Below are 27,403 nucleotides of genomic sequence, written 5' to 3'. Positions count from 1 at the left end.
AAAAGGTAAATTAATTTGTATACAAACAGCTTGGCATTACACGTAGTTTACTTGACTTTTTACAAAAATAAGTAACAAGTGCTTTTGTACTTAAATTCTACTATTTACAGTTATGATTCAATTTCATTACATTTTTGTACAAAATTTCCATTTTTTGTTAATTATTTATTAGCAGTAAGACTTTTGCATATACTGCGTAAGGATACAAATACAATATAAAAGCATTTATAATAAATATATCTTTTATTCGTACAGTTTCTAAATATAAAAGCTTCTTGTATAGGAAATAATACTATTACTCTAGAGATATAGAAGCATAATTTGGATTGTACTAGTTTCTTATGCAACAGAAGAAAAGTTTTCAAATGAAAACTGAAAGAAAAAAACAAAACTTTAAAACTTTGTGCATTCGCCAACAGTGGGACTCTATCGTACTATAACTGTTTTCCTATAATGCACCAATCGATTGGAAAGTAATTTGCTTCAAAGATTAAAAAAACGAGGAATCAATGCCCACTGCGCAATAACTCACTTTTAATATCATCGAGTGACAGTTATTGCAATTATATACTTTTTACGCTCGCACAAATAAGCAGTTCAACTAACATAATCCATTGCTTAAGAGCTAAATTTCTCATTCAGATTGATCAATGATCATCGTCGTACACTGTATTATTAAAATTCGTACAAGAAAACTGGTCATCTGGTGTGCATAATTTTTTTATCCACGGAGTAGGTATAACTACTATTATATCACGTAGGAAGCGTCTGGCCCTTTTTGACTTCCAAAATCTTTGGCTTGCTAACAGCGATTCTTCCGGTATGCAGGTTGTTGTTTCTGCCCGAGAAGTAGTCCTCAATCTCCTGGAGCGTCTTGTTCTTCGTCTCCGGCAGGCAGATGTAGAAGTATATAGTGCCGACGATCGAGATAGTCCCGTAGAGGAAGTACACGCCCTGCTGGCTGAGACTCGACACGAGCATTGGGTACGTCTTAACGACGGTGAAGACGAAGAAGTGTGTACTCATGGTTGTGAGGCCACCGGCGAGCCCACGGATCTGCACCGGATAAATCTCGCCGATCATGATCCAGGGGATGACAAGAAATCCGAGAGTGCACGCGATCGTGTAGCCCATGATGCAGACCACCGGGATCCAGGAGTAATTCGACAGCTGGTCCTTGAAGCTGACGTAGGAGCCAAAGCTGAGCATGGCCACGCCGCAACCGATCGACGAGATGAAGGTCATGGGCCGACGACCGAATCTCCGGCATGCGATGCAGGCGGCGATGGTCGAGGCCAGCCGCACGACACCCAGCAGGACCGCGACCAAGTACTTGTTCAGCTTGATACCGGAGTCGGCGATGATGTCCACCGCGTAGAAGGTCACGGCGTTAGTTCCCGTCCACTGGTAGATGAGGAAGTAGAGGAAGAGCAACGCAAACGGCTTGAGCGCGTTCGGCTGGACGAGTGCCTTGAGAATCTCTCTCAGGCCGGTGAGCCTCTTGAGGTTGTTCTTGTTGGAAAAGTTCACCAGGGTGTCCATCTCCTCGTTGAGGTCGTACGAGGTGCTGCGGAACTTCTGCAGGGACTCGCGCGCTTCCTGCTGCTTGTTCACGGAGATCAGGTAGGACGGCGTCTCGGGGAAGAGGAACATGAGGACGACGGCAGCCGCGGGGACGATGGCGCTGATGCCGGCTACGGTCTTCCAGTTGAGCACGGCGCCGAGCGTGTACTCGACGAGGACGCCCGTGCTGACCCCGACACTAGCGATGGCCGTGAGCGTGCCCCGCAGATGTGGCTGGGTCACCTCGCTCGTGTAGACCCGAGCCGGGGCTCCGACCATGCCAGAGCCTAGACCCGTGAAGAAGCGTCCAGCGTAGATCATCCGCACGTCCGAGGCGTAGAAGATGAGAATCCAGCCGAGCAGGGCCGGGATCTCGGTCACTATGAGCGAGTACTTGCGACCGAGCACGTCCATCAGGTAACCAGTGAAGAGACAGCCGATCGGCGTACCGATCGCCGACATGCTCGCTGTAATTCAAACATCGGTGATTATTACTCCAGGCTACTTTGCAATAGAGATACCTATACGGAATAGCGATCGAGACAAGCATCCTATACCTATCCAGGACTGTTGCGAATCGTCGATGGGTATGGCGCTGTCGTTGGCCTTCAGCTGGGGAATGGCTATGGCGGAGTAGGCGAAAACCATTCCGGTGTTGACGGTCCCGAGCTGCGCGACCAAGGCAGCCAGGATCTGCCTGTACGGGCTGCCTTTTCGCTTCTTCCTCTCGGGGGCGTCGTTCTTGTCGATGATGCCATTCGTCGAGGCCAGCTGTATCTTCGTCGCATTGCAGTTCTGGTCAAAGAGAGCGGCTTTCTCTGCATCGAGCACCACTGAATTTTTCCTGCAACAAAAACAAACAGAGATAACGTTACGAACTGAGCAAAAAATTGTCACGTATCGTCGCAAAGCGACACGCGTAAGTAATCGAATGTAAAAAGAGTCGTAGAAAAGAAATTCAATCGCAAACTTTCCATCGGCGTCGTCGTAATTTTTCTGTTTTTGAAGCGAGCACGTGGATCTACGCTGCTGCGTTATTGCAAATCAATTTCTTATTGCCTTATCGCGCTCGAGTCGCGAGAATGCCTTCGTAGCTTCACGTGCAAGTGTTTACAATCGTAAAACGTATAAGTATGCACGAGTTTTTTTTTGCTACGAGCAGGTATTTCTGAAAAACAAGTGCTTTGCGCTTAAAAATAACGCGCTGTTATACATCACTTTCGACGTTTGAAAAACAATAATTTCAAAAATAATCAGAAGCGTTTATCCATTGATGTAGGAAGTCGCAGCCGAGGCAGGGACCTACTGACCTTATAAAAATAAACAATGCTGCTGTCGAAATTGAGTTTGGTTTATAAAGCGATAAAAATTTTGTTCGAAATCTGTTAACAGCTTGCTAAACAACCTGCCAATCATAAATACCAGCTATCTCGGAAGAAAATCAAATTCATGAGTATCTAAATTTCAAAGTCGCGAAGTTTCTCCTCGAGTACGAATTAATGAGATAAACACGCGGCAGGCACGCCACCGTCAATGGGCGCGCGAGCGCGTCTGTTTCGTTTTGCACATATCTAACTCCACTATATAGCAAATCTAGCTATTTCTGAAGCATGCGCTGCATAACAAAAATAACCGTCGATAAGGTACCGAAGTATTCAGGCTTCGTTTCCGTGATTATAGTTCTGTTATCGTGTTTCCTCGTGATTGTAGTTCTTTGTTTGCAATTTCGTGCGACTGTCTGCTGTACTGACGTGTTAATTTTTCTTTCCAATAACAAACAGGTAATTGTGTTGAAATAAATGTTCATTCGTTATCTCTCGACTTCGCTTACGCGAGAAGATAGATTATAGTTATGTTCATTACAACAGTTCAAAAATACAACCAGACTGGACCATCTCAAGCGTTTATTGCGAAGTTTATTGTGAATTAGACAGAGCTTCTTATTTTAAATAGAAATCCTCAATAATTTTTACAATTTACAGCCGTGCTATCTGAAAAATTATTTAGATACCCGACCCAAGGTCCACACTGCCGTTCTCGGCAAATATAATTAACCGCTTTTTAATTTTATAAATGACCATCAAGGTCGCGCATTGAATACAATCATAAAAATCGCGGACATTTAAATTTCAAATTTTGTATATCGGCGCATTTGTCAGAGGCGACACCTACTGCCGACCGCATCAGCTGTATACTGCTATACTATAAGGAAATAATATAGTGTTAGTCCGCCCTGCTCGACTCTCGCAAAATCATGACTCTGCGATCGTTCGCCGCTTCTTCTCTTTCAAGTCTAGTTGCCATGGTCGTGATTCGTGTCAACTGGATTCTGCGTCGTTCGCTTTTTCGCGCTGCGCGAACTGATGGAAAGTTTATTGCTGACAGACGAATTTCCAGTATTTTCCCGGTAAGCTTCTGTGTTTGTGTCACTTTTTCGCATAACGATTGTTGTTGTTGGCGATTATCGAACGTCGCAGTTCTGGCAAAGACGAGCGCGTTCATTAGCACGATTTGTTTGGTTAGGTTGTTATTGTTTTCATTGAATTATTTTAGATAAAACCAGCGCCTTCGCATGTGCCGAAGATTTTTTTTACGATCGTATCTCGAGCGCAGGACTGAATAAAATCGGCGATAAATGTTTGAAGCTTTTTTTCTCTTTCCGCGCACTTCGTTCTCTCAACATAAACAAATGCAAATGTTGTCGGCTCGGCATCGCGATATTGTAATATATGTATATAGCCGAAGTGCGCTGGAAGAGTCGACGAAAGAAAGTCCAGTCGCTGGGTGAGTAAGTGCAGCGCTCAACAAAGAGCGGCATGTAAATATATGTATATGTGAATCATTCGAGATAAAGGTTTTGGCGCAAGAAAACTATACTTTACTCATACGGATTTGAAAACCCCGCCAAGGCTGCACACATGCGGCTTTAATGACAAGCGCAGTTTTGAGCCCGAGCTTAAATTAGATTTCTAATTTCGTATATAGCTATATACACAATGTCAAGATAAGCCGGCGCGCAAAGCTCATGCGCTTGTCGTAAGGAGAGAATAAAAATGGACCGTGAAGCTTTGAGGAAAGTCGTTATTGCTTAATTGACGGTAAATTATTGCAGTATAGCATAGGCTCTATGCACTATATACGTTCGCTTCAGGAAGAGGAAGCAATAGCTTCTTATAGAGCTTAAGGATTTAAAAATTATCCGAGTAGCTGTTAGTATTAAAGATTCTGTTATAGAAGTGATTATGAAAAAAGAGACAAATCGATATTATGCAATAAGAGTTTCTCCATACTTTGTTTCCAGCGAAGATTTTCTCGATAGGAGCATGCGTTTACATAACGAGCTGATGAGAAAACTCTTCGCTTAATTGTAGAGAAGCACGAAAATCCTAAATTACATTCATTCGGTTATTGAAGTTCATTAAACTTCAATAAATGTATAATATGTAAAACTGAGTGTTAACACGGGTATAAGTAAACGATATTGCCTAATCGCATTTTTAATTTAAACATTTTTTTTTCTAATTATTTTTCAATTTTATATCTTAATGGGTATGATATATAGTACTTTGACTATATAAAGCAAGCGCGTGTCCGACTTTTGAACGCAGATCATCCGTCAATCATTTACTTGCGTCGTCGATCAGGAAAGGAATAATAATAAGTTAATTGCATCACAAACTGCAAATACATACGATCGTTATCTTCAACAGGTAATAGTGTCTATGTAAGAGCACGACTATATACGTTTGCGATGCGCTATTTAGCGCATTAAGCGTCGAGTAGATAAAAACGAGTTTAGCGAATAATAAAAGCAGGCAATAATTAGAAAATGTAGTCGTATAATTCTTTTTTTCATCGCTATATTTCACCTTCTATATCATCAAATTTATAGTGAGACAAGAAAATATTTTTTCGAAGGATATGCGTTATGAAGATACGCGAACTGAATTGCCGAGCTTGTCTGCATAATAAGTACATCGTATTATGAAAATTTTCTTTCGATTTGTCAACGCTCATCGGAAAAAAACATACCGATCGTGAAACGCTGTGCGAATAACAAAGGTGATTGATTTCACCTGCGGAATTTCAACGAAACAAAACAAAGAACATTTTTTAACAATTTCCGAACAACGAACATGCAGCTCTTATACTTTTTTTTTCAACGTAAGTCATTAATGATCAAATATTATTTTAAAATATTATTTTCATGTTATACACTTTTACATGAAGCGCCGTGTAATGAGGAAATTTTTTTTTGGTGAAAAAACTGCCCAAGGCTAAAACTTGAAATTATTTACCGACGTGTTTACCAATAACTCAGTGGTCACGGAAATTTTTCTTCCGCGTCAATACAGCATATTCGCGACATCGCGACAATTCTATACAAGCTGGTGGAATCGTATGGCTACAGCGCTTGTTGTGGACGATTACAGTATCTCGACCAACTACATGAATCATTCCAAACGCGTGAAACACATGCGTATACTGGTTTCAGTGTATATAAAGTAGACTGGAAAAGATACTAAATTCAGAGAGTCCATTATGCTTGTACATGGAAAAATAAAATGATCAGACTCGGCAATACTTGAATCATTTAGCCGAACCCGGTTCATGACGAATGTTGATCCAATTTTTTTCTTTTCCAAATTAGTTTAATAATTATGATGAAATTGGCCGGTTTATATCGTTCAACTGGCAATAATTTTGACTATTCTTAACGTCAGTATAGATATTTTCAACACGTGCGACCACGCTCGAAGAGTTTATTTTTTATCACTTTTAATTGTTTTTGAAGCCCTACTTAGTTTTGGCAGAGCCGTGACGCAATCTTATTGATTGCCACGTGGAAATTGGCCACAAGGTACAACGACCTTCACATTGCTATATTCTATTTTAACGAATCGCGATCATAAAAAATTCGTTTTTTCACTATTTCGCAACAAGCACGCATCATTTCGCTTCGGTTTGGAATTTTTTTTGTAGAGCGTTTTTACTCTCGTGATATTTTTCTTCGCGATAAATCCCCGATAAAATGTATTTTTAAAAATTTCAGAGTTTTTTTATAAAACCCAAGCCAGATGCGGTCCGCTGATGTTTATCCGCGAACTCATTGAAAAAACCGGGTCAACGAAAGTTTGCAAACGTTCGCTCGCGCGCGTTCTAAATTTTAGTTCAAGCTACTCCTATTTTTAAAATGCAAAACCGAGCCATCCTTGAGAAAAAAAATGATGTCACTCGCGAACACTTGTACAGGATGGAAAAAAGTACTCACTCAGACATTGCGCAGCGTGCAGTCCTCGTGGAATATTTCTTACGGTAAAAATCTACTAAGTCAAATCATCACAGTCTCAAAATCACAATAGGTTCGTCCGATTCGCCAGCAGCAAAACTCCTCCGCGAGTCTACGACATTCGCGCGTCGTCCGCGACTCTCCACGCCGAAATCATTGGTCGCACTCACTCTTTCCACTCGCAGTCTCGTGTCCGCGAGCAATATTAGCTGCTGCTGTAGGAGGAGTGGTGTAGTAGGCTGCTCGAGCACGTGCTGTGGCGAGTGTCGCCGACGGGAATAATCTCATCGCACGCTTCTTTCGCCTGATGCACAAACTGATCAGCGCCGAGCTGTCTAAGTTTTCCCGCGGCGCTGATGGTCTGACTGATGGTCCATCTTATACGTCGTCGTTGTGGGCTCTCTATCCCTCTCTCTTTCTCTGGCTTATCTCTTTGTATCACGGCCTGCACCGGATTTCTTTCTTCCTTTGTCGCGCGAGTATATCTCGCTGTATGCGGCGACGCAACGCGCGGCCGCCCGCTTTTCTGTGTACGTGCTGCACGCGAGCCGAGCTTTTATATATAAACCGATCTTTTGGCGAACGCGTTGAGCGATGAGGCGCACGAGCGCGCTGAAAAGTAGGGGAAAAGAAGCGCGCCGACGAATTGTGTACACACGCGAATTTAGCCGAGAGAGCTCGAGATATGATGTAATCCATGGATATGTGTGCACGCGGGCTTGAAGCCGCGGTGGATGTACGGCTGATGCTGTGGGAGAGACGACGATAGTCTGCGATGATGCTACCGAGAGGTCATTTTTAGAGATTTCCCACGGTAGAAACGTCAAGGATTTGTTGGCTATTTTTTACTACCCTTCACCGGTCTTTCTATATTGTTTTATAAAAATATTAGTTTGGTGAGCTTGCATTGCATACTATTCTGCAAGAGTCAGCTTGAAATGCGTTTGTGCTGCGTTCTTATACACGCCATATCCAAACAGAGAAATTGTTTCCAAAATTAATCTAACTAAACAAACTGGAGGGGTGTTTCTAAATGTTTTAGCCGCATTCATTATTCATTACCGAAGCGCACGCTTATTGGCCGCGGCGCTTGTTTTTGAAAAAAGCGGCCCATATAACGTGAAAGAAAAGCAAAAGATGGTTTCTTCACGTGTCATTCCAGGAAGACTGTTATTGGGACTGTATCCTGCTTCTGCCTGGTAATCTAATGATGCGTTACAGATGTATTTGCAGTTTCGTGGGACTTAGTTACTTGGCGCGTATTTTTCGCTCCTCATCGCGATATTTTACAGCGAGCGAGTGAACTTGATGTTTCAGATACGGTTCATTTTTACGACTGTTTTGACCGTTCAGCGCCTTTGTGTAATAGACAAGTTGAATGTGTTTGTTGTGGGAAGATACAGCGGTACACATGGACACCAACTGATGACGTTTATACATACCAGACCCCTTATATATTTAGCTCTCTTATGGAGTCATCGACCTCACAAAATTCTTCAGAATTAGATATATATTTCTAAGAATTTGGGGTTTCACGTTTTTACCGCATATTATTAGAAATTTGTATTGAATGAATTTTAGATTATCTTTGTATGCAAATGCTCCTTCATCCACTAATGATTACATAAGTCAGTTGCTTCAGAATTTTTTTCTCGTTAAATTAGAAATATAGAAAATTTAAAACCTGATAATTCTAGGCACGCTTCAACTATTTTTCTTTCAATGCCATTGTGTTATTATTACCGGCACACGTTCTGACGATAAGGTAATATTCAAAATACTTTTGAAGTTTTGAAAACGATAATCTACACCAATATACCATCTTTATACTGATGTATTGATTGCGATCAATTTTTTATTTAAATGCATTTGTATATGATTATACAATGCAATATATTTGCTCCATATTAATGCCAGTTTCTAAGCGTTTCCTATTTATTTATCATGTTTCTTGTATATATACAAGCGCTTATTTTTGTCCTGACTGCAGTTCGGCAAGTCTTCACATTTTAAGGTAAAAATATTGGATCATTTGTCAAAACATTTGTTTTTGAAAATCGTGACTTTGACTGATGATTTGTGGTTAAGGAAAGATAAGACAGCGAATTCTTCTGTCATTGGATCCCTGTATTTCATACATTATTTTATCAAAATAGACGGTTTAGCAAATATTATTATATTCAGTTTTAAAAAAACACGGTTATATAAATCTGAATAAGAAAGATTATTTCAGAGAGGTTTAACATCCGTTAGAAGATGCGGTATTGTACAGTATAAGTCTGTCACAACATATATAAACATGCAAGAGAATGAAAATAATACCCATCGGCCTTAATAGAGATTTTTAGTGCTCTATTGTTCCGAAATAATCAGAATGTTTGTTTCATTCTTCTGTTTACACGATGACATCAAGTTGCCATACTACATTATACAAAGAGACTGCTCGTCTTGGTTCCGAAAGAACCTCGGGACAATAGATGTGCAAATTTACACTACACTCATCAATCAGTGCAATCATACGCGTACTTATTCACATGAAATCTTCCCCAAGAACCCCCATTTACGTCACAGATCGGGTATATTCCTAAAAAACACAGAAAAATAATTTCTATCGTACCGCGGAAACACCGTTCGTTCGTTTCGAGTTTTCGTAACCAGCAATACGACGATAATGCTCAAACGTTCAAAACTCCTCGTGATTATAATTATCTATACCCGCCTTTTTCATACGTCCGAACAATCTAAATCTCGAGTATAAGATATCGACGACAATGTCGTACAAGTCACTCGACTATATTCCAAAGTACATCATGTATTTATATACTTATTATCCGGAGCAAGGATCAAAGTGGGCGCGTGTGTCGCGAAAGAAATTTTATCTCGTCTTCCAAAATCTGCGAGCTCGTACGTATGTGCGCGGTCTCGTGATCGCGAAACTTGAAATATCTGGGCTTTCGGTGAATCACACATGAGGCACTTGAGAGTAGCGGCAAAGAGAAAAAATTTACACACGCTTCAGTCCATGCCAACGGATAAACAAGGGATTTTCACGTGCAACACACTTATCGGCTGCTTCGATAAGACCTCACGACTCGATTTCCAGAGAAAGACGCGAGATCCCGCGTGCAAACTTCTCGTAATAGGAGGTGTTTGTCGCTAATCGCCGAGAGGGAGAGAGAGCACGCGCTATCGGCTCGACCATCCCTGTCTTACGCCGGCTTATCAGTTCAGACGGAACTCGTGATTTGCCTATCCTCCTTCCGTCAGTCTGGCTCTTCTAAGCCAGAGATCGGCCTCGAGCGGGCCGCACTGACCACCAATCTTCAGACGCTCGCGCATCGACTGCTGATATTTATTTTTCTTCGTTACGAATACGACAATCGCGATTATAAAAAATGTGTGCAATGGACACTCACCGAGCTATTTGGTAGATGGACTCGTTGCTAGAGCTGGAGGTACTGGGCCGATTAAAGGTCTCGTAGTTCCTGGGACCGGGCATCTTGGCGCTCCACGACTCTCTGCCAGCGCCCGGAGCATATGTGTAAGAAGCGCTTAGTTTCGAGTCAAACGGACGTCGCGATTAAATTGTTTCCCTGCCCTTATCGGGCCACCGTCACGAGTCTTTACTATCGGAGTCAAGTCATGTGCTTCCAGTTTTTTTTCTTCTGCTCTGTATCCACAGAGAACGAGTCATATTACTCGAAGCGATGCTGCTGCGCTCTGTGGCTCCGATGTATGTGAGAGCGCGTGACTTCCTCTCTGTGTACTTATTTTATTTATTTATTGCGGCTGCAGACTCGAGGCGCTCTTTTTTCACACTGAGCTCTTGCGCGAAACAGACGTGCTCTATTAGGCCAAGCAATAGAGAGATATCCTTGACATAAAACTTACTTGCAAACCGCCTATACCATCACGTGCAGGACAGTCGATGGTTTATTCCCACTATGTTTCCTACTCGAAAACGTCATTTGTTAATTTTTTATAAACAATTATTATCAAAAAATCGCGTTTTTTTTCGTTTTTTTATTATAAAATGTAAACTATTGAAGCAATGTTAATAGTGTCAATGGATGAATTGTAGAGAATTGAATTACGACGAGAATTTTTAATATTAAGAACTGAAATTTTGCACAGTAGTAGCTATTCATGTCTACTTTATGTGTGCAAAACCTGGGATCTGTCGGATGTTAGGGTATCGGAAACTGAAGAATCAGCTCATCCTCGGATGTACAATCATCTTCCGAAATAATGACATCATTATTTATTACTAAATTGTAACACGTATCTTCGTGGCAGTGCGCATGGAATATCTGCTTATTCTTTCATCACTCATAAAATCTGAGTCAAGAATCGAATTCTTCAGTTTCCGATACCCTAACATAAAAAAAAATCAATCAAATATCAGCAGTAGACGCTGAGATAATTAATTGAAAAGAATTATAAGTTGCGCGCAGCGCGCGCGTATTACTATATATACATTTCCCCTCAGCCCCGGACCGTCCCCCCACCACTCGACCGCTCTCGCGCGCTCGGCCGTTTTTGCTCATGTTCGCAATAGCGTTTCACCCACTTAAACGTGTTTTATTGAAAAATCAGAATAGACGTTTTGTTGCTGTTCACGTCTACTTTCCAAATCCGTTTTCTAAATTTCAGTCGGACGAGCTCAAACGCATCCAGCCCTCCGCGAAAATATTGCAAAAAAAATTCAAACGGGGATTGTGCAAAAACTACTAATCCGACAGAGCCCAGGTTTTTCACACATAAAGTAGACATGAATAGCTACTACTGTGCAAAATTTCAGTTCTTAATATTAAAAAATGGCAGAGTTATGAATGTTTTAAGAAAACGCTACATTTTCTGGTTTTTCTGGGTTTTCTCCGGTTCTAATTGTCCAATCGAGTCGATCCACCTCTCATTCTCGTCGTAATTCAATTCTCTACAATTCATCCATTGACACTATTAACATTGCTTCAATAGTTTACATTTTATAATAATAAAAACGAAAAAAAACGCGATTTTTTGATAATAATTGTTTATAAAAAATTAACAAATGGGACACAACAGGAAACACAGTGGGAATAAACTATGGACTGTCCTGCACGTGATGGTATAGGCGGTTTGCAAGTAGGTTTTATGTCAAAAAATCAATCATTTGAAGCTCTATTGCTTGGCCTATATGCTTATATCTTCGCTGGTCTTGATTATCTGTGAAACATATTTTTCATATATTGACTTGTTGATGTTGGCTAATCGCATTTTTTTACTTTTTTTATTTTTACAGAAGCGCACGCGGAGACAATGTCTGCTAGAGAACTTTGTGTATTTCAAAACTTATTGACTTGTGGGATCATTATTCACAGTTTGTATTGATCGAGAGCTAATCAGACATGAGAGATAGTACGTCGATTGTATACTGAGCTTTAGAAACGCTGCTCATATACAATCAACGTAATAATTCGAGTATTAAAAACTAACGTATGCGCAGATAGCAATAGGCATAGTTTGCTATGGTCGACGTACTCAAAGACCTGTGTTTATGTGATCAGGACGAATAAGTATGAATTATCGCTGTATCTGAAATGAAAAAACTAAATATTATTTTCTGAAAAATTAATAGGTACATCAATTCAGAAATTTCCGACTTAAAAACTAACATCAACGACTTTTGTACTTGTTAAAAAAAAAAACGCTAAATAATATCATTTTTATTATATTCCAGATATGTCTTTGTTTCTACTTTATCGTTTCGTACGTACAAGTAAAGGTGATGATCATTAAACAAAATAATCGAATTCAAGAAATCTTAAAGAAAAGAGAGACTTTTTATTTACAAAGAAGTACGCAACTGAAATATTTTCTTTAGGCTTGAGTCAATTGTCTTTCGACAGTGACTTTGAGTTATAAATTTTATAGACAAGCTTTCGTAACGACCCAATTAAAATCGTAGGCAGGCCAATATTTGAGATGAGTCTGATTAATCTGGCGATTAATTTTTTAATTACAAATTTGTCTGATGAGTATCTCGTGACGGATTCAGATGATGATGCATTACTTGACAAAAAACGTTATCAGTAATACTTGAGCATTTTTCGAAAAATCAAAATACATTGTTGTGTAGATCAAAGTTCAACTTACTTTCATTTACACACAAAAAATGACTAAAACTCATTGAAGTTCTTGTTTTAGTATATTCCTAAGAAAATTAAAACAAATGCAAAATTTTCGACTCCAGACTTTACGATCTTTTGCTGCCGTTAGTGACTGAAACTATACGATCCTACAGTTCAATTTTACACCATACTTAGGTCTATAGCATATTATATCCCTTCTCACTGGTAAAGTAACGGGAATCTGCAGTCTGTTAATTACATACGTAACATACAGCTGATGAGTATCGACCGACAAACGTATTGGGTTCGTCTTCTTTGTCTTCCACGCATTCATCTATATTTGTATAAAAGTAAAACACCTTTTGTCGCATTCAAGCAAAAGAAGTAAAAATCATCTAAAAACTGAAATGGATAGTTTAGTGGGTGAATCATTCGTTAAACTAACAATTGTGTGTCACATCACAAACTGCCACTTTAGTGCGACGTAGTTGAGAAATAATTACGAATGAAGCTTACTTCCGCGGTGGCCTGTTGGCCATGTTGGCCTGTCACAGACATTGTAATGAAAGTTAATTTGATGTTAACACTCTGTATTTATAAATAATAAAGCAAATTTTTCGAAGCGTAACTTTTAATTTCTCTGTGGATGGGTCTATTCAGTGCCTTCAAGAGTAATAAGTAACTGTGATTATGATATTATACGTTGAACTTGATTAGGATAATCAAAATAAATAATGATTATTACGCGACCTTTAAGAATTAGTCGCAAAGTCATTGTAGATTGTGTTTGAAAGAGTTGATGAGTGCAAGCAGTTACCTAACTTCTGTAAACTTAAGGTTAATCAAGCATCAATGAGAACACTAGTCGAACGGGTTTTCAATGAGCGGAAAAATACGTTCGTACATTATACCAAGATGAAATTCAATTGTCTTTGCAAGTTTTAAGCTAGATTGCATGTATCATAAGAGTTATGAAATATTTGCGTAGATGCAGATAATAAAAAACTGAAAAGAACTCGTAGACATTTTCATACATTGTGTTCTATATTTAAGCAAAATTTTGATTGCATGGAATATGAAGAACAAGGACTGCAAGCAAACCACGATTTTACTGAATCAGGTTTTTAAAAAGTTACTGTATCAATCACAATACTCTGATGTATAGTAAATGACGATACCAAAAAAAGTTCGAAATTGTAAATAGATTAGTAGCAGATTTCAAACTATACTTTATAATATAGTAAAGGTTAATCTGGCTATCCGTATTTGAAACTCTCACATGTACTTGGTATGACATGATCTGCATTTGCAAACAGATGCGTCAGTCAGAGTCGGTCAGGGGAGACTATACGGCGCCTTAAAAATTTTAATCGAGTAGATATACGTTCAATGCTGATTCGAGTGTGATTCTTACAATTGAAAATTTGTATGTTGAACTTTTTCAGAATTTTCAGTCTTTTATAAGATAAAATTATTTAGAAATACTTAGACAAATTAAAAAATGTATCTATGTAATTTTCAGATTTCTTTGTATGCGATAAGATTATACCTAATAGTTTATATTGCTATCGGTCAAAAAAAAATGAAAACTAAGTTGTACAAAATTAAGTTACATTGTATAGACTAGCACGGTGAAAGTTATGTGACTCTAGAAATGCAAACTAAGATTCGTGTTATGTCACAAACCACGTGAGGCTTGATAAAAGCAGGAATCGCACAACCGCGTCAAAATACGCTTTATCTTATGGGCATTCGGGAACATTGACGTTTATCAGTATACATAAAGGAACTTTGTGCATGAAAGGGAATCGTGGACGATAGAAGTGATATTTATTTACTGGTACTGCTATCTTCAACGATTAACGATAATGTAGAAGTCCGACATTCTGAAGTTTTTCTGTTGTAAAAAGAATATATCGAAGATCAAGAAAATATATGATTGTGGAGCAAGAAAACTATATAATTTTATCTTCATCGCATGATTGTAGAAAGTTCCGTATTCTTTAAATACAATAAAATAAAACACAAACCATAATTTTCTACACATAGAACTTAGTTAAATGATATTTGAAATTCAACATGTCTTATGCATCGGTGTGCATTCTTTATACAAACGTTATTGAAATTTAAGAGAAAACTTTTTGTTATAGCATTGCCTCAAAGCATTGAGAATGAAGTAATGACTACATTAGGTATGCACATCAAAGCAGGTCAAGTCCAATTTTGTGCTGTAAAAGTTGTCAACTACACCTTACGAGCGAACCTGTATCTCCACCATTTATTAAAGAAGTCGGCATAAAAAGTGATTTAATTAAATATTTAACTATATTACACATTTCTTTATTACATCATGTTTTTTATGTACGAGTAATACCAGCTTTGTTTACAATGCAATCAAATTATATGAAATTGTAAATAATAAACAGTTAAAATTATAACCTGCAATTCTGAGCACGCCAAGATATAATTACTTATGATATGAGTTATTATACATTTATAATGTAATTAAAAATGTATAAAAATAAAAGTATAGTATTGCTACTATTTAGATAATAACGAAACAATCGGGTACCCGACTAATTCTTTGTTATCACGCGCAATTTGTAATCTCTTTGAAGTGCCGCTTCGATTGTAAAAATGTATGCAAATAAAAGTTTAATAGCAAACATGCGTCCAAACAATGCAATAACATTTATAACTATAAACTGTATGGTATTGATTGAGTTACGCAATAAATAGTTCCATTTCAAAATTAAAATAAACAGTATAATGAGTTTCCTTTCGATCTGCTGCAAAACTATTACATCCAAAATAGGCTATCATAAGCGGAAAATATTTTCCTATGTTTATCCAGAAATATAAAAATAAAATTTTCGACAAGTGGCTAATTGGTTCCGTTGTTATAAACAAGAACATAATATTGGAATATTCATTTATCACTTCGAAAAATTCTGAAATGTGATGCACTAAGTGTAAAATCACAGTTTGTCGAGTTTGTTGACATCTTAGCGATAGGTGAAAATCATAATTTGCTCAATTAAGTTAAAAAAAGACAATTAAGTTCAAAATATACACTGGCCTATTGGGACAAAATATCCGTTCGTTAATTTAAAAACAAGTATTATTGGGAACAACCTAAATCAGCTTGCATACAATTCTGAACTAAATATTTAAAGCTATCTACCTCTTAACTTTTAAGTAAGTTTGGTTTTGTAATCAAATAGCTGAAAACTAAAAACTTAAGTACAATTTCGAAATGGGATTGTGTGTTTATAATTTACAGTGTTCTCGTAGTGGTATAAATTGATGTAGATCGTATCATATTAATAGGTCGTATAAAACTGTTGAGCGACAGCTCCATGAAAGCTTCGCTCATCTTTAACTATTTTTAGTCTCTTAGATGCTTGGTACGAAGATAAAAATACAGCAACACTTGTAAACAACAAAGATCACTTAGTTTTTTTTCACCGCGTCAATTTCAAGAAAAAATAAACGAGAAATAGAGCAAGCATTCAACTACGGTAGAAATTCTGTTCAGGGACATTTAATAGATAAATACGAGAACACCATCTCTTTACAAGTGTATCATCTGCACAGCAGCCAAAACTAGGAACAACAATTTTTGCTATTGGCTTTAATCGAAAATCCATCATCGTTCAACATGATTGAATTTAAGCAAGCCTGTTAATAGTATAAACGGAATATCTTTATGTACAGAGACACTCAATAAAATTTTTAATTTCAATAAAATCGAAAACGTATAAGCGAAAAGCATTGATAAAGAATTCTTAAGAGCGCATCACATGCAAAAATAAAAATAAAATCATGATTTCGTTTATTGACAATAAAACATTGGAATATGCGCGTACATTGATGGCTCTGCTGCATTCTGGAGAAAAACAAGGGTATCAAAAGGCGCCTGGAAAACCTTAATGGATAAGACGACTAATTCAATTTTACTGTTCTTATTTGTTATGCTCGTGCGATGCTATATCATATACACTCGGCGCTGACTGTCGCGTTTAGCACGTGACTAACGCATGCTAGTGACGTGTGTTCGATACTGCACGAAGTGCACTGCAGTATATACGAATGATTCTGCCGTAATATGCTGCACAATTTGCACGCCTGCTTCTCAGACTTTTATACATTCGAAAAAAAATCGCACAATCGGTGTTATGCATATGGCATAACTAACTACTGCATTTATCTTTTTTTAAAGACGAGTATGTAGACTTTTTTTGGTATAACCAAGAATATAATAGGCCTCAAATACCAGTTACGTAACCTGTCTTCAACTGGAATTTCAATGTAAAACGTCGTTGTATGTATGAATTAAAAATATTCCAATAAGTATTTTGTTATTCAAGGTCATTAATTCTTTTCTAAAATAATTATTCACGCTGTCATAAAAGAGATCTATTAATTTTGTCCTTTGATCAATCAGTCAGTAAGAATGCACGTTAATTGATTTTGTATATTTTAACTTCGCTAAAACTTGTTCAAACTTTCAGCATCGCTTTATTTTATAAAAACGAACGAAATTACGAAATTCTGTTATCAGTGCGAGTGAGAGAACACGTATATCCACGCATGCTGAAAAATCTCCTGCGGCACCATAATCTTTCTCACTCGCTCCCACGGTTATAAACATTAATGAGCAGCAATTAAAAAATTAAAAAAAACTGCTACTCGGGTAGCTATACAGGCGCTGCCATTAACCAATCACATTTCTCGATTCATCAGAATCAACCAATCGATTTTCGGCTTCAATTTTCCGGTATCACTTTTTTAAAGAGGATAGATAACATTTTATTCTTTTAGTTATAATACTCATTTTATTAGGTTTTCCATTCTCATTATTTATGAATATTTTTATTCTCTGCTATCGTATCGGCTTTATGGCGAACGCTAAGATGACTTCATTAGTCTAAAAGTTATAAGCAAAAGTAACAAAAATAACGATTTTTTGTCAATAAATTGTCTATACATATCAAAGAAAGATTCATGCACAGTTCCTCTTGCGGAACTGATTCTATTCTTTCGAGTAGTCGTTACTCGAAGTTCGAAGGAGAGTCACTCGATTCGACGCCACTTCGGTATGAGGTATGAGGAGAATAATCGTTATTCCTTAAGTTGAAAGTTGGACGGCCATAAAGATGTAATTGACAATAATCTTTTTTTTGGCATTTATATAGGCAAGCCTTCGAAAATATTTATAAACTATTACGACCGGGAGGACAAGCTTTGATATTATTTGTAGCAAACCATGTAATTTTCGAAACGTATCCAAAACTGTACGACTATCCAAAATACCAGGCTTATATGGAGGTAGATCATGAAACATGTTTGAATTCATTATAATGCATGGAATTATATAATAGTATTACTTAATATAGTCTAATAATCAATCAAATTTCCATGTTGATAGGATTATTTAAACTTTGTACCTTACTTCCAAAATCACGACGACGCAGGAACAGCATTAAAGAAAATGATCCAAGGATCGGGTTTTGAGGTCCTACACTGTTGTAGTCGAAAAAGAACTTGTATTTTTAAAAATTGGGAAATCGTAAAAAGTAAGCAAAAAAATATATCAAGATTTATGTTTTTGGATAGTTTTGAAAAGGATATAAAAGGAAAAAAATACAAAGAGGATCTTTTGCGCGAAGTATCGAATTTCGAATATGCATTTCTGACGCAAGGCAACGAATTATCAGAACAGCCCAAACTATTTGGATAGATACAGCGTGCTAATAGAATATATTAAAAAGCCAGCAGCTTAATTTACTTTGAAAGAAAGAAACTGTTCAAGATAATATGGGTTTAATTCTTGATTAATAATTTTCTGTGCACCTGGAAGATATTTACTTGAAAGAAGAATACACATCCTTACCCGAGTAGAAATGATACTTCCGGGTAGGGTCCGCGCCGGATCCGAAGTCTGGAAAACGAATTACGGTCAAAAATAACACGCGAGATTTTACGGCACGTAACATGGCTGGCTTCTGGGCCGGATACGGTGCCGTAAAAAGTAAATTTCGTATTGCGGCGTGTATCAAATCTTATAAACAAACGAAAGCATAGTTTGTCTTCAAAGTTTTTACCTCCTCAAAGATTTGCAATGCGATTTTCAATTATGTATATTAAGTTAAACTACGAATATTGGAAGTAAGAGAAAATATCGAACACCAATAAAAATCACATTTTTGAGGTTATGTTTGCTCGGTCTATCATGGGTTTGACAGAGTCTTACTGCGATGTTCCGGGTACAGTCCGGCAGCAGTATGGCTGGACCCGGCCAGATCCGGCCCAGACATTTACCAGGTTACATGCCAGTTACATTTAGTCCCGGCGGCCGGATTAAATTTCTACTCGGGTAGGGCCATGGACTTGGTTAAAACTGAAAAAAAAAGAATTATAAAACTAAGATCTAACTAGCAGTATTATGTTGATCGTCACACACACACACACACACACACACACACACACACACACACACACATACACACAAAGGCTTTGTGTAGGCATTAAAAATTAATGCCTATACAAAGATCGCGCGCGGAAATGAACAGCCAATCATCGGGGATCCTGAGTACAAAATATAAAATTATAACTAAGATTAAAACTACTTATTTATTTTAAAACCTCTTACACAATCGCGTACGTTGCGTAATAATCTTTTATATTTCAGAGCAAAAAGTTTCAGCCGTTTATAATAATAAGAGTTAACTATACTTGATGCCGCTAAATTAATATTTCATTGGTTAGCTGAACAATTCAGTGAACACGTAGAGAAAAAGATAATTGACTTAAAAATTGAAGCCTCGTATACTAGAAACTGTAGAATACTTTTAACATTAAAATAATAACAAATATTCGATTAGTAGGAAGCCAAGTGTCAATGACTTATTGGCAGTGCTTTTATAATATCTGTTTGATAAAATAAGAATTATTGACTCGTGAACTAAGGTCACAAATATTGAAATTATATAGATGCATTAGTTTTATATTGCAACAATACATCACACGATAAAGTTCACGCAATAGGTATACCTTACTCTTCATTATAGTCTCTCTATGTCATTATAATCCGTATACTGAATTTATAAAATGTGTAATGCAGTATCCATGCAGTTTGGAAGATAGTGGTTGAGTATAGATTTGTACTGTTCTTGAAAAATAGACAAGAGCACGATCAATATTATCTGACCTCCGAATATACTAGATATACGATCACGTTATACTTTTCCACGTATGTCACTTCTACACAGATAAGAAGCCTAAACAATTCCACGTGCTAGCGGTTCGGTAAGGTTTCAGCGGAACGTCTGCGGCTCTAAAGTGATTACTAGCGTCGCCTTTTAAGGTCAAGAGTGAACCAGTCAAACGGCATTCGCTATTCAAGAGTGTTGGATGAATGATGGATTTCACCCACAAGCGTGTTCAACAAATACTAACCGCGATTTTAAGAGTCGACGAAGATGAAATTGAGTTAAACGAGGAAAATACACTTGACGAAGACTAGTGCCATGTATTAATATGATGAAACTAATAACGATGTGACTTTCGTTTCACCGTGGATTTCTCGCTCTTTGCTCATACAAAATTAGTTAATCGAAAGATTTAATATAATAGAAGATTAATTGCTATTTAACGTATTTTTCGCGTAAAATTTTCAATAAGTATAAAATAATGAATATCTACAAGAGATCATATTCAAGTTACGATCTTAACGTTTCGAAATTAAATATCATCGAAAACTTATTGAATGAAAATACTCCAAAATTAAAATCTTCTAAAACCACTATTTTTAGAGTGAGTTATATGAAAATAAATCGAGCACCTATAAATAAGAAATGTTATAACGTGTAAACCAATAAACATGATGCAACATAGAAATTTAAAACATGTGAACCTTTTTGATTCCAGAAGGAAGATGATTCAAAATCATCGACCGGTGTCTTCAACAGCAAGCATAACGCGATCGATGATTACGTCAATTTCTATCCAAATGTCGATACATCGGTGTGGATGCGTTCGTGCGAGCACGAAGTAATAGAACCGATTACTGGAAAAATTTCCGGAAGTGTTCCTGATTGGTTAAAAGGCTCTCTTTTGCGAAATGGACCTGGAAGTCTTAAAGTCGGCGAGTACAGATTTGATCATCTGTTTGATAGTTCTGCTCTTCTTCACAGGTAGAGAGTTTATTTATGCTGAAAAAAATGTTTTTTTTTTTGACACTGTGTGCGAAATTCAATTTCTCCTAGTTGCGTAGCGTGCGCAAAATGCCTGATTTTCACACGAATGCGCGAAACTCTGCATTTCGCGCATGCTCATCTGCTAAGAACAAAGATTCGCACACTCGTGTCGAAAAATAGTATACGATGCTCGTGCGTATAGGTGATCATCACACTCGCTTTTTTGTCACCCTCGTTACATCGGACGATAAAATGCGCTCGTGCGAAAATTACCTACTTCGCGCACTCGTATCGTAATATACTATTCTTTTAACCTGATACTGCAGAAATATTTTTAAAATATTTTCAACCTTAATTACATGAGGAATATATTCTACACAAAAAATATAATTTCTTGGCTTCAGAAACGTCGAAAAAAATTGTTGGCGTACGCACCCGGTCCCCGGACTACTTATTTTCTAATTATACATGTTTAAAACAATTCAAAAGCACGTTCTAAACTTGAAAAAGTGCCTTGTGAGACTATTTTCTCAGCCACTCAAATTCATCAAAAACTAGCCATTTTTGAACGGCATATGGGGAATAATAAAATACACTTTTTTGGTTGCCAAAATGGCGAAAAAAAATTGTTGGGGCACGCGACTGGTACCACTTATTTTCTAATCGTACATATTTAAAATAATGCGGAATCACGTTCCAACACTGAACAAATGCCTTGTGACACTGTTTCATAGACCCATTAAATTTATCGAAAAATAGCCATTGTTCAACGGCATTTACCTAATGCATAAGGGCACAAACAGAAAATGTATTACGGTAGAACGAAAGAACGGGAAAACAGCTTTAATTCGAAAAAATGCGCTTGATTTAGTCCAAAGTTACGCATAATTGAAAATACGGAAAAATCATAAAAAAAGATAAAAATTTCTTGACTTCGAAAAATCCTGCAATATTCATGATTTTTCCGCATTTTCAATCATGCGTAACTTTTGACCAAATCAAGCATTTTCGACGCATTTTTCAAATTATAGCTGTATTCCCGTTCTTTCATTCTACCGTGATACATTTTTCTCCACATCTGCACCGAAAGTACAATTTTCCTCCCGGACGCCTGGAGAGAAATTTGCATTTTCGGTGCTGGTGTGAAGAAAAATAGTATACGCACCAAGGGAGGAGAATTGAACAGCCCATATCTCGTGTATTTACGCGAGATATGGACTGCCCAAGTTTTTTCCTCTCTAGGACCGTAATCTACTATCTTCTGTAGAATTCACCATATATCATTGTAACTTAAAGCTATCAAAATAAGCATCAACTTTAAACTTTTTTGTTATAAATGTTTTGGTATTAACACAAATTTCTAGGTTCGAGATAAATAATGGCAGTGTAACGTATCAGAGACGTTTCATTCAAACGGATGTCTACAAGAAAAATCATGCCGCAAAAAGAATTGTCATCACGGAGTTTGGTACTAAAGCTGTGCCGGATCCTTGCCAAAGTATATTTGAAAGGTGACTCATATTTCTTGATAAAAGTCCTCAATACTATCTATGTAGAAGAAGTTTGTTTCTAAAAAATGTCCCCAGGAATAAAGCTAATTTTGAAATATTTTAGAGTATCCGCAGCGTTTAATCCAGCCGAAAATATGTCAGACAATTCGATGATATCAGTTTACCCATTTGGCGATGAGTATTATACATTTACTGAATCGCCTGTTATACATCGTATTGATCCAAAATCTTTGGAAACCTTACGCAAGGTAATTATTCTTAATACATTTTAATCTTGAAGTTATATCTTTTTTTATCTTGGGTTGTATGGTTTTCTTATAAACATCTTATTTGTTGATTATCTAATAGGTATAATTATAAGATTTATTCATAACGTAAATGAATTGTTTGCCCAGGTTAATGTAGCAAATTTTGTTAACATCGTAAGTCATACATCGCACCCGCATGTGATGAGTGACGGTACTGTTTATAACTTAGGAATGAGTATAACAAAGAGAGGACCAGCTTACAACATTATTAAATTTACCCCAAATATTTTTACAGATGGTACGTAATAATACTTCGTCCGCGCTGTAAAAATAATCGCGATCAATGATACAAAATATTAAAATAATATCAATTTATGATTATTAGACAATAGAGCAAAAAAACGAAAACTGACGATGTTCGAACAAGCAGAAATCGTTTCAACCATTCCTTCAAGATGGATATTCAATCCATCCTACATGCATACTTTTGGAATAACCCAAAATTATTTTATTATTGTTGAACAGCCATTAGCCATAGCACTGATGTCCATGGTAGCATGTCAAATAAAAAATGAACCTATGTGCACCTGCTTAAAGTGGCACGAAAATGAAAATGTAATGTCATAAGTTATAAAAATTCTCGTAGATATTGAAAAATATATCCTTACAAATAATATTCCTTGATTTCCAGACTCGTATTCATCTGATTTCTCGTGATTCTGGAAAAGTTGAGAAAACCTTCATTGCCGAGGCCTTTTTTTATCTCCACATGATTAACCAATATGAGACTCGCGATGGTAATTATGTTGTTTTGGACTTGTGCTGCTACCGCGATGCTAAAATGTTAGACTGTATGTACGTCGATGCTATGCAGGTATTTAGAAACTAAACTGCCTTTCTTGCGCCGTTTATATTTATTACTTCCTGAATGAGCACCTTCATTTTTAAACGCTTGTAAATTCTTACAGAGCATGCATAAAAATCCAGATTATTCAAAACTCTTTCGTGGAAGACCACTTCGATTCATTTTGCCTCTAAACGAGCCTGCGCAAAATACTTCTCCTGATGTTAATCTAGTCAAAATTAATAATGCGTACCAAAGACCCGATACTTTCAACGACAGATTAGATGACAAAAAATTAATGAACAAAAGAAGAGAATTGGATGAAAATAATAATAGTACTCACGACAGCAATAAGTACGAAAATTTGCATCAAAGAAAAGCAGCTGCATTCCGTTTACCAAATGGCAATATTTTTGTTAAACCAGAGTTGCTTTGCGATCTAGGGTGTGAAACACCTCGTATAAACAACGATTCAAATCTTGGCAACGAGTATAGATATTTTTATGCCATATCAAGTGATGTCGATATTGAAAATCCGGGATCAGTAAGTTTTATTTTTCTTGAATTCTAGATTTAAATCACTATTGAATTAACTTTATGAACCAACATTTACAGGTGATAAAGGTAGACACCAAACACAAAACAAAAAAAATTTGGTGCGAAAAAGGAGTCTATCCTAGTGAGCCAATTTTTGTACCTGATCCAAGTGGAAAGGTAATTAAATATACTAACTGTAATGCATTGATAATATTGATACAAAATTTGGTTTTATAGTATCATTTGTATACGTGAGTTTCATCTAATGAAGCGTAATTTTTTATTTTATTTTTTGTAGAACGAGGATGACGGTGTTGTTCTTAGCGCACTTGTCTGGGGTCAAGAGCGCGAAACAGAAGTCGGACTTTTAGTTTTAAATGCAGCTACCTTCGAGGAGATCGCTCGCGTCACCTTTGATACTCCTGGTCCGGTGCCAAAATGTCTGCACGGCTGGTTTAGCAATGTCATTTCATAAATCAATGTTGATTTTAAAAACTACGAACATTATATTTTTCTACAGTGAACTCATTCGATTAATAGATGTTTTATCCAGCTATTTTTGGAATTTTTATCAATTAATTTAGTAATGATGATTATAAATAATAATCGATATAGTAGGGTTTTCTATGAGTTTTTTTAAATTTTATATGTTCTTTTGTTCACACACTTGAATATAAAACACATAATATTTATATTTTTGTAACTAATAACATTTAATAACTTTAATGATGTTTATTATAAATAAAAATAATATATGAGTATTAATTAAAACATTGGCTTCTATTGTTAAAGAATTATAGGTATGTCAATGATAGAACAAATAAAATTAATCAATAAACCGAAATATTATATCTTACGCGTGCAAGTCACGATAGTTTATGAATGTGCAATCAACAGATTTTGTATTTTACATAACACAATAACTTATTTTTATATAATAGATTTTATTTCCAAAGAAATATAATAAATTACTGGTTTTCATTCTTCTTACAATACAGATTATTTACAAGTAATAATAAGAAAAAGCATCGCATTTGCTTGATTCTTAAACATTATTTCATAACTCACGAAGATATTTACAAATCTACTGAACTCATTCTTCATTTTTTGTGTGGAATGTAAGACGCGCGCGCACACGCATACAAAATAAATCCAATTTAATGTGCTATAACTACATAATGGTCATATTGATACGTAAATCAGCGTCACACATTTTCTTTAAAAGAGTTGGAATAAACATTTTTGTATAAGAGCATCTCATGTTTTGTATAAGAGTTTATGTTATAGAGTTTACTCATACAAAAACGGTGATTAAGGAATTACGTCTTATATCGTATAGGAAACTCATTCATATTAAAGCAATATTTATATCCCCAATATATGTACATATATAATGGTAGAACTTACAACTTCTATTTTTTTTTTTTTTTTTTTTTTTGTTCAATCACATCAAAGCTTTATGGTAATGCATTTGATGCATAGAAATGATGATTCAGAGTGTTTGAAGAATACAAAACATCACATATCATACCGTCTTATATGTTTCAAGAACAATATTATAGCATATTCTTTGATTGATTTACAAACTTTCTTGATTCTTAAAATTAATGGATTCATACTCAATGTTGTGCGATGTATTTAAATCTAATTTCAAAAAAAATGTTATTTTGTTTTAAATATCTTGTATCTGCATTTTAATGTAGGATGATAAAGACAGTAACAACTTTATATGAGATCGATGCGAGCATTGAGAGAATTCTTTAATTTAAACTAATTTTACAGAACATTAGCAATATGTTTGATTGGAGTGAGAATCCATAATAAATTTATTCATAGTGATTGAAGTATGCTAAATTGAGTTATTTAAACAATGAGTCCCTTTGAGTAAAAATATTTCTTTTTGCAGATTATTATCAGACTCCAAACTACCAAACTAATATTGTTGTTATGCGTCTACGACATATTCACAGGCATATTTTTACATTATATGCTGTTATTGAGTGATCGACTAATATAAAATGTTATCATTTGTTCGCTTTTAACTACTTAATTATCTCCGTGTGGAAATTTGTGACGAAATTTATCGTACGCGATGGCGAGGTTGCAATTTAACAAGATGCATATGAGTCGATTATTCATGTTGCTCTCGCGACGAGCAAAAAATATCGCTAACTCGAACTACAAAACCATATTCACTGTAATTATTCGATACGTGATGGCCACACGATGCCGATGGCATTCCATTTTATTCTGTTGAAATGATATCTTTAGAGCTATTATCTAATTATTTGTCTTATTTTACTTAATTAAGTACAGCCCTTATCGAGGCCCCTATAGGCTTTTACTATATGAAAAATAAAATTGACATTTCTAGCTATCAGTCCAGAATGCAATTTTTTCAAGTCGCCGCTTTGTTGACATTAGCTTTTGACAGTATAGCGTAATTAAAATTGAATTACAAACATAGAAAAACATTTCAGCTTCGGCTTCGTACATGAATCGGTAAAATATATAACAATTAAAGACGTAAATATATATTCATTACAATTGATAATTAAACTGATCAATGTCCACTGGCATGATAAAAATTCTACATAACAAAATCGTACAGCTACACAAGTACCACGACGAAAAGTATAGGAAACAAAAGAATCAAATGCGAATGCCATCAGCCTTTCGCGCATTTCATTGTTATACCCTCACGATTTGCATTAAATGAGAATTGAATAAAATCTCTGGCTGCAGTAGGTTCAGGGTCGCGTCGTCAAAGGGGACGATGCAACTATCACAATGGATTTATGATATATATCGGGATAAACGTACTAAGCTCCATCAACATTCCGGCGGTGCTCAGACTTTGTCAATCTTTTCCGTGTCGTCGGAATTCATGGAATTAGACTGATGGGCTAGGCTCGCGTTCGTGCCGGGACTCTTGGTCGTGTCGGTAATGCTGGAGTTGGCATCGCTGCTTCTGGCCAGACTCAACTCGGAGACCGTTGGGTGCGTGTTATCAGCGCTGTACTGCGTTGGCAGGATACCGGCGTTTGCGTCTTCTATCGCTTTGCGAAGCTGTGCGAACGAAATCAGAATAAGTTTCAA

The 27,403-nt window shown here is 36.6% G+C and overlaps 4 protein-coding genes across 11 annotated transcripts in view; 2 read left to right on the top strand and 2 right to left on the bottom strand.

Moving 5' to 3' along the window:
* Positions 1-30: 30 nt before the first annotated feature.
* On the bottom strand, positions 31-10,587 carry LOC100121156 (facilitated trehalose transporter Tret1). Of its 2 annotated transcripts, none has more exons than XM_016982402.3 (3): positions 10,270-10,587; positions 2,121-2,407; positions 31-2,030 (listed from the first exon to the last, which is right to left on the bottom strand). In XM_016982402.3, exons 1-3 carry the CDS (start codon positions 10,350-10,352, stop codon positions 754-756), a joined length of 1,647 nt encoding a protein of 548 aa, XP_016837891.1. In that variant the 5' UTR covers positions 10,353-10,587; the 3' UTR covers positions 31-753. The 2 variants fall into 2 exon arrangements, with proteins under 2 accessions (XP_016837891.1, XP_001604742.4); XM_001604692.6 differs by lacking the exon at positions 10,270-10,587 and adding an exon at positions 6,836-7,417.
* LOC100121134 (carotenoid isomerooxygenase) lies at positions 3,778-26,151 on the top strand. Of its 2 annotated transcripts, none has more exons than XM_008212908.4 (10): positions 3,778-3,970; positions 20,896-21,161; positions 22,529-22,675; positions 22,779-22,923; positions 23,071-23,221; positions 23,309-23,538; positions 23,615-23,797; positions 23,892-24,311; positions 24,383-24,481; positions 24,603-26,151. In XM_008212908.4, exons 1-10 carry the CDS (start codon positions 3,818-3,820, stop codon positions 24,777-24,779), a joined length of 1,971 nt encoding a protein of 656 aa, XP_008211130.1. In that variant the 5' UTR covers positions 3,778-3,817; the 3' UTR covers positions 24,780-26,151. The 2 variants fall into 2 exon arrangements, with proteins under 2 accessions (XP_008211130.1, XP_001604720.2); XM_001604670.6 differs by lacking the exon at positions 3,778-3,970 and adding an exon at positions 20,293-20,781 and having other exon boundaries at positions 24,603-26,148.
* Positions 17,904-20,156, top strand: LOC116738647. The gene is made up of 3 exons (XM_032601594.1): positions 17,904-18,069; positions 18,162-18,294; positions 18,395-20,156. The coding sequence occupies exons 1-3, from the start codon at positions 18,065-18,067 to the stop codon at positions 18,704-18,706; spliced, it is 450 nt and encodes a 149-aa protein (XP_032457485.1). The 5' UTR covers positions 17,904-18,064; the 3' UTR covers positions 18,707-20,156.
* The window catches only part of LOC100121106 (chloride channel protein 2), a 36,559-nt gene continuing 34,384 nt past the window's right edge, over positions 25,229-27,403 (bottom strand). For all 6 annotated transcript variants that reach the window (XR_004345204.1, XM_031925488.2, XM_001604642.6 and 3 more), the window contains one exon: positions 25,229-27,373. Coding sequence is in view for 5 of the 6 variants with exons in the window: in XM_031925488.2 (XP_031781348.1) it covers positions 27,155-27,373 (219 nt within the window). In the remaining variant the exon portion in view is untranslated. The remainder of the gene's footprint in view (positions 27,374-27,403) is intronic.

The sequence above is a fragment of the Nasonia vitripennis genome (assembly GCF_009193385.2).
Source record: "Nasonia vitripennis strain AsymCx chromosome 2 unlocalized genomic scaffold, Nvit_psr_1.1 chr2_random0010, whole genome shotgun sequence".
NCBI classification, from domain to species: Eukaryota; Metazoa; Arthropoda; class Insecta; order Hymenoptera; family Pteromalidae; genus Nasonia; species Nasonia vitripennis.
This window is presented reverse-complemented; position numbering and strand designations above follow the sequence as displayed.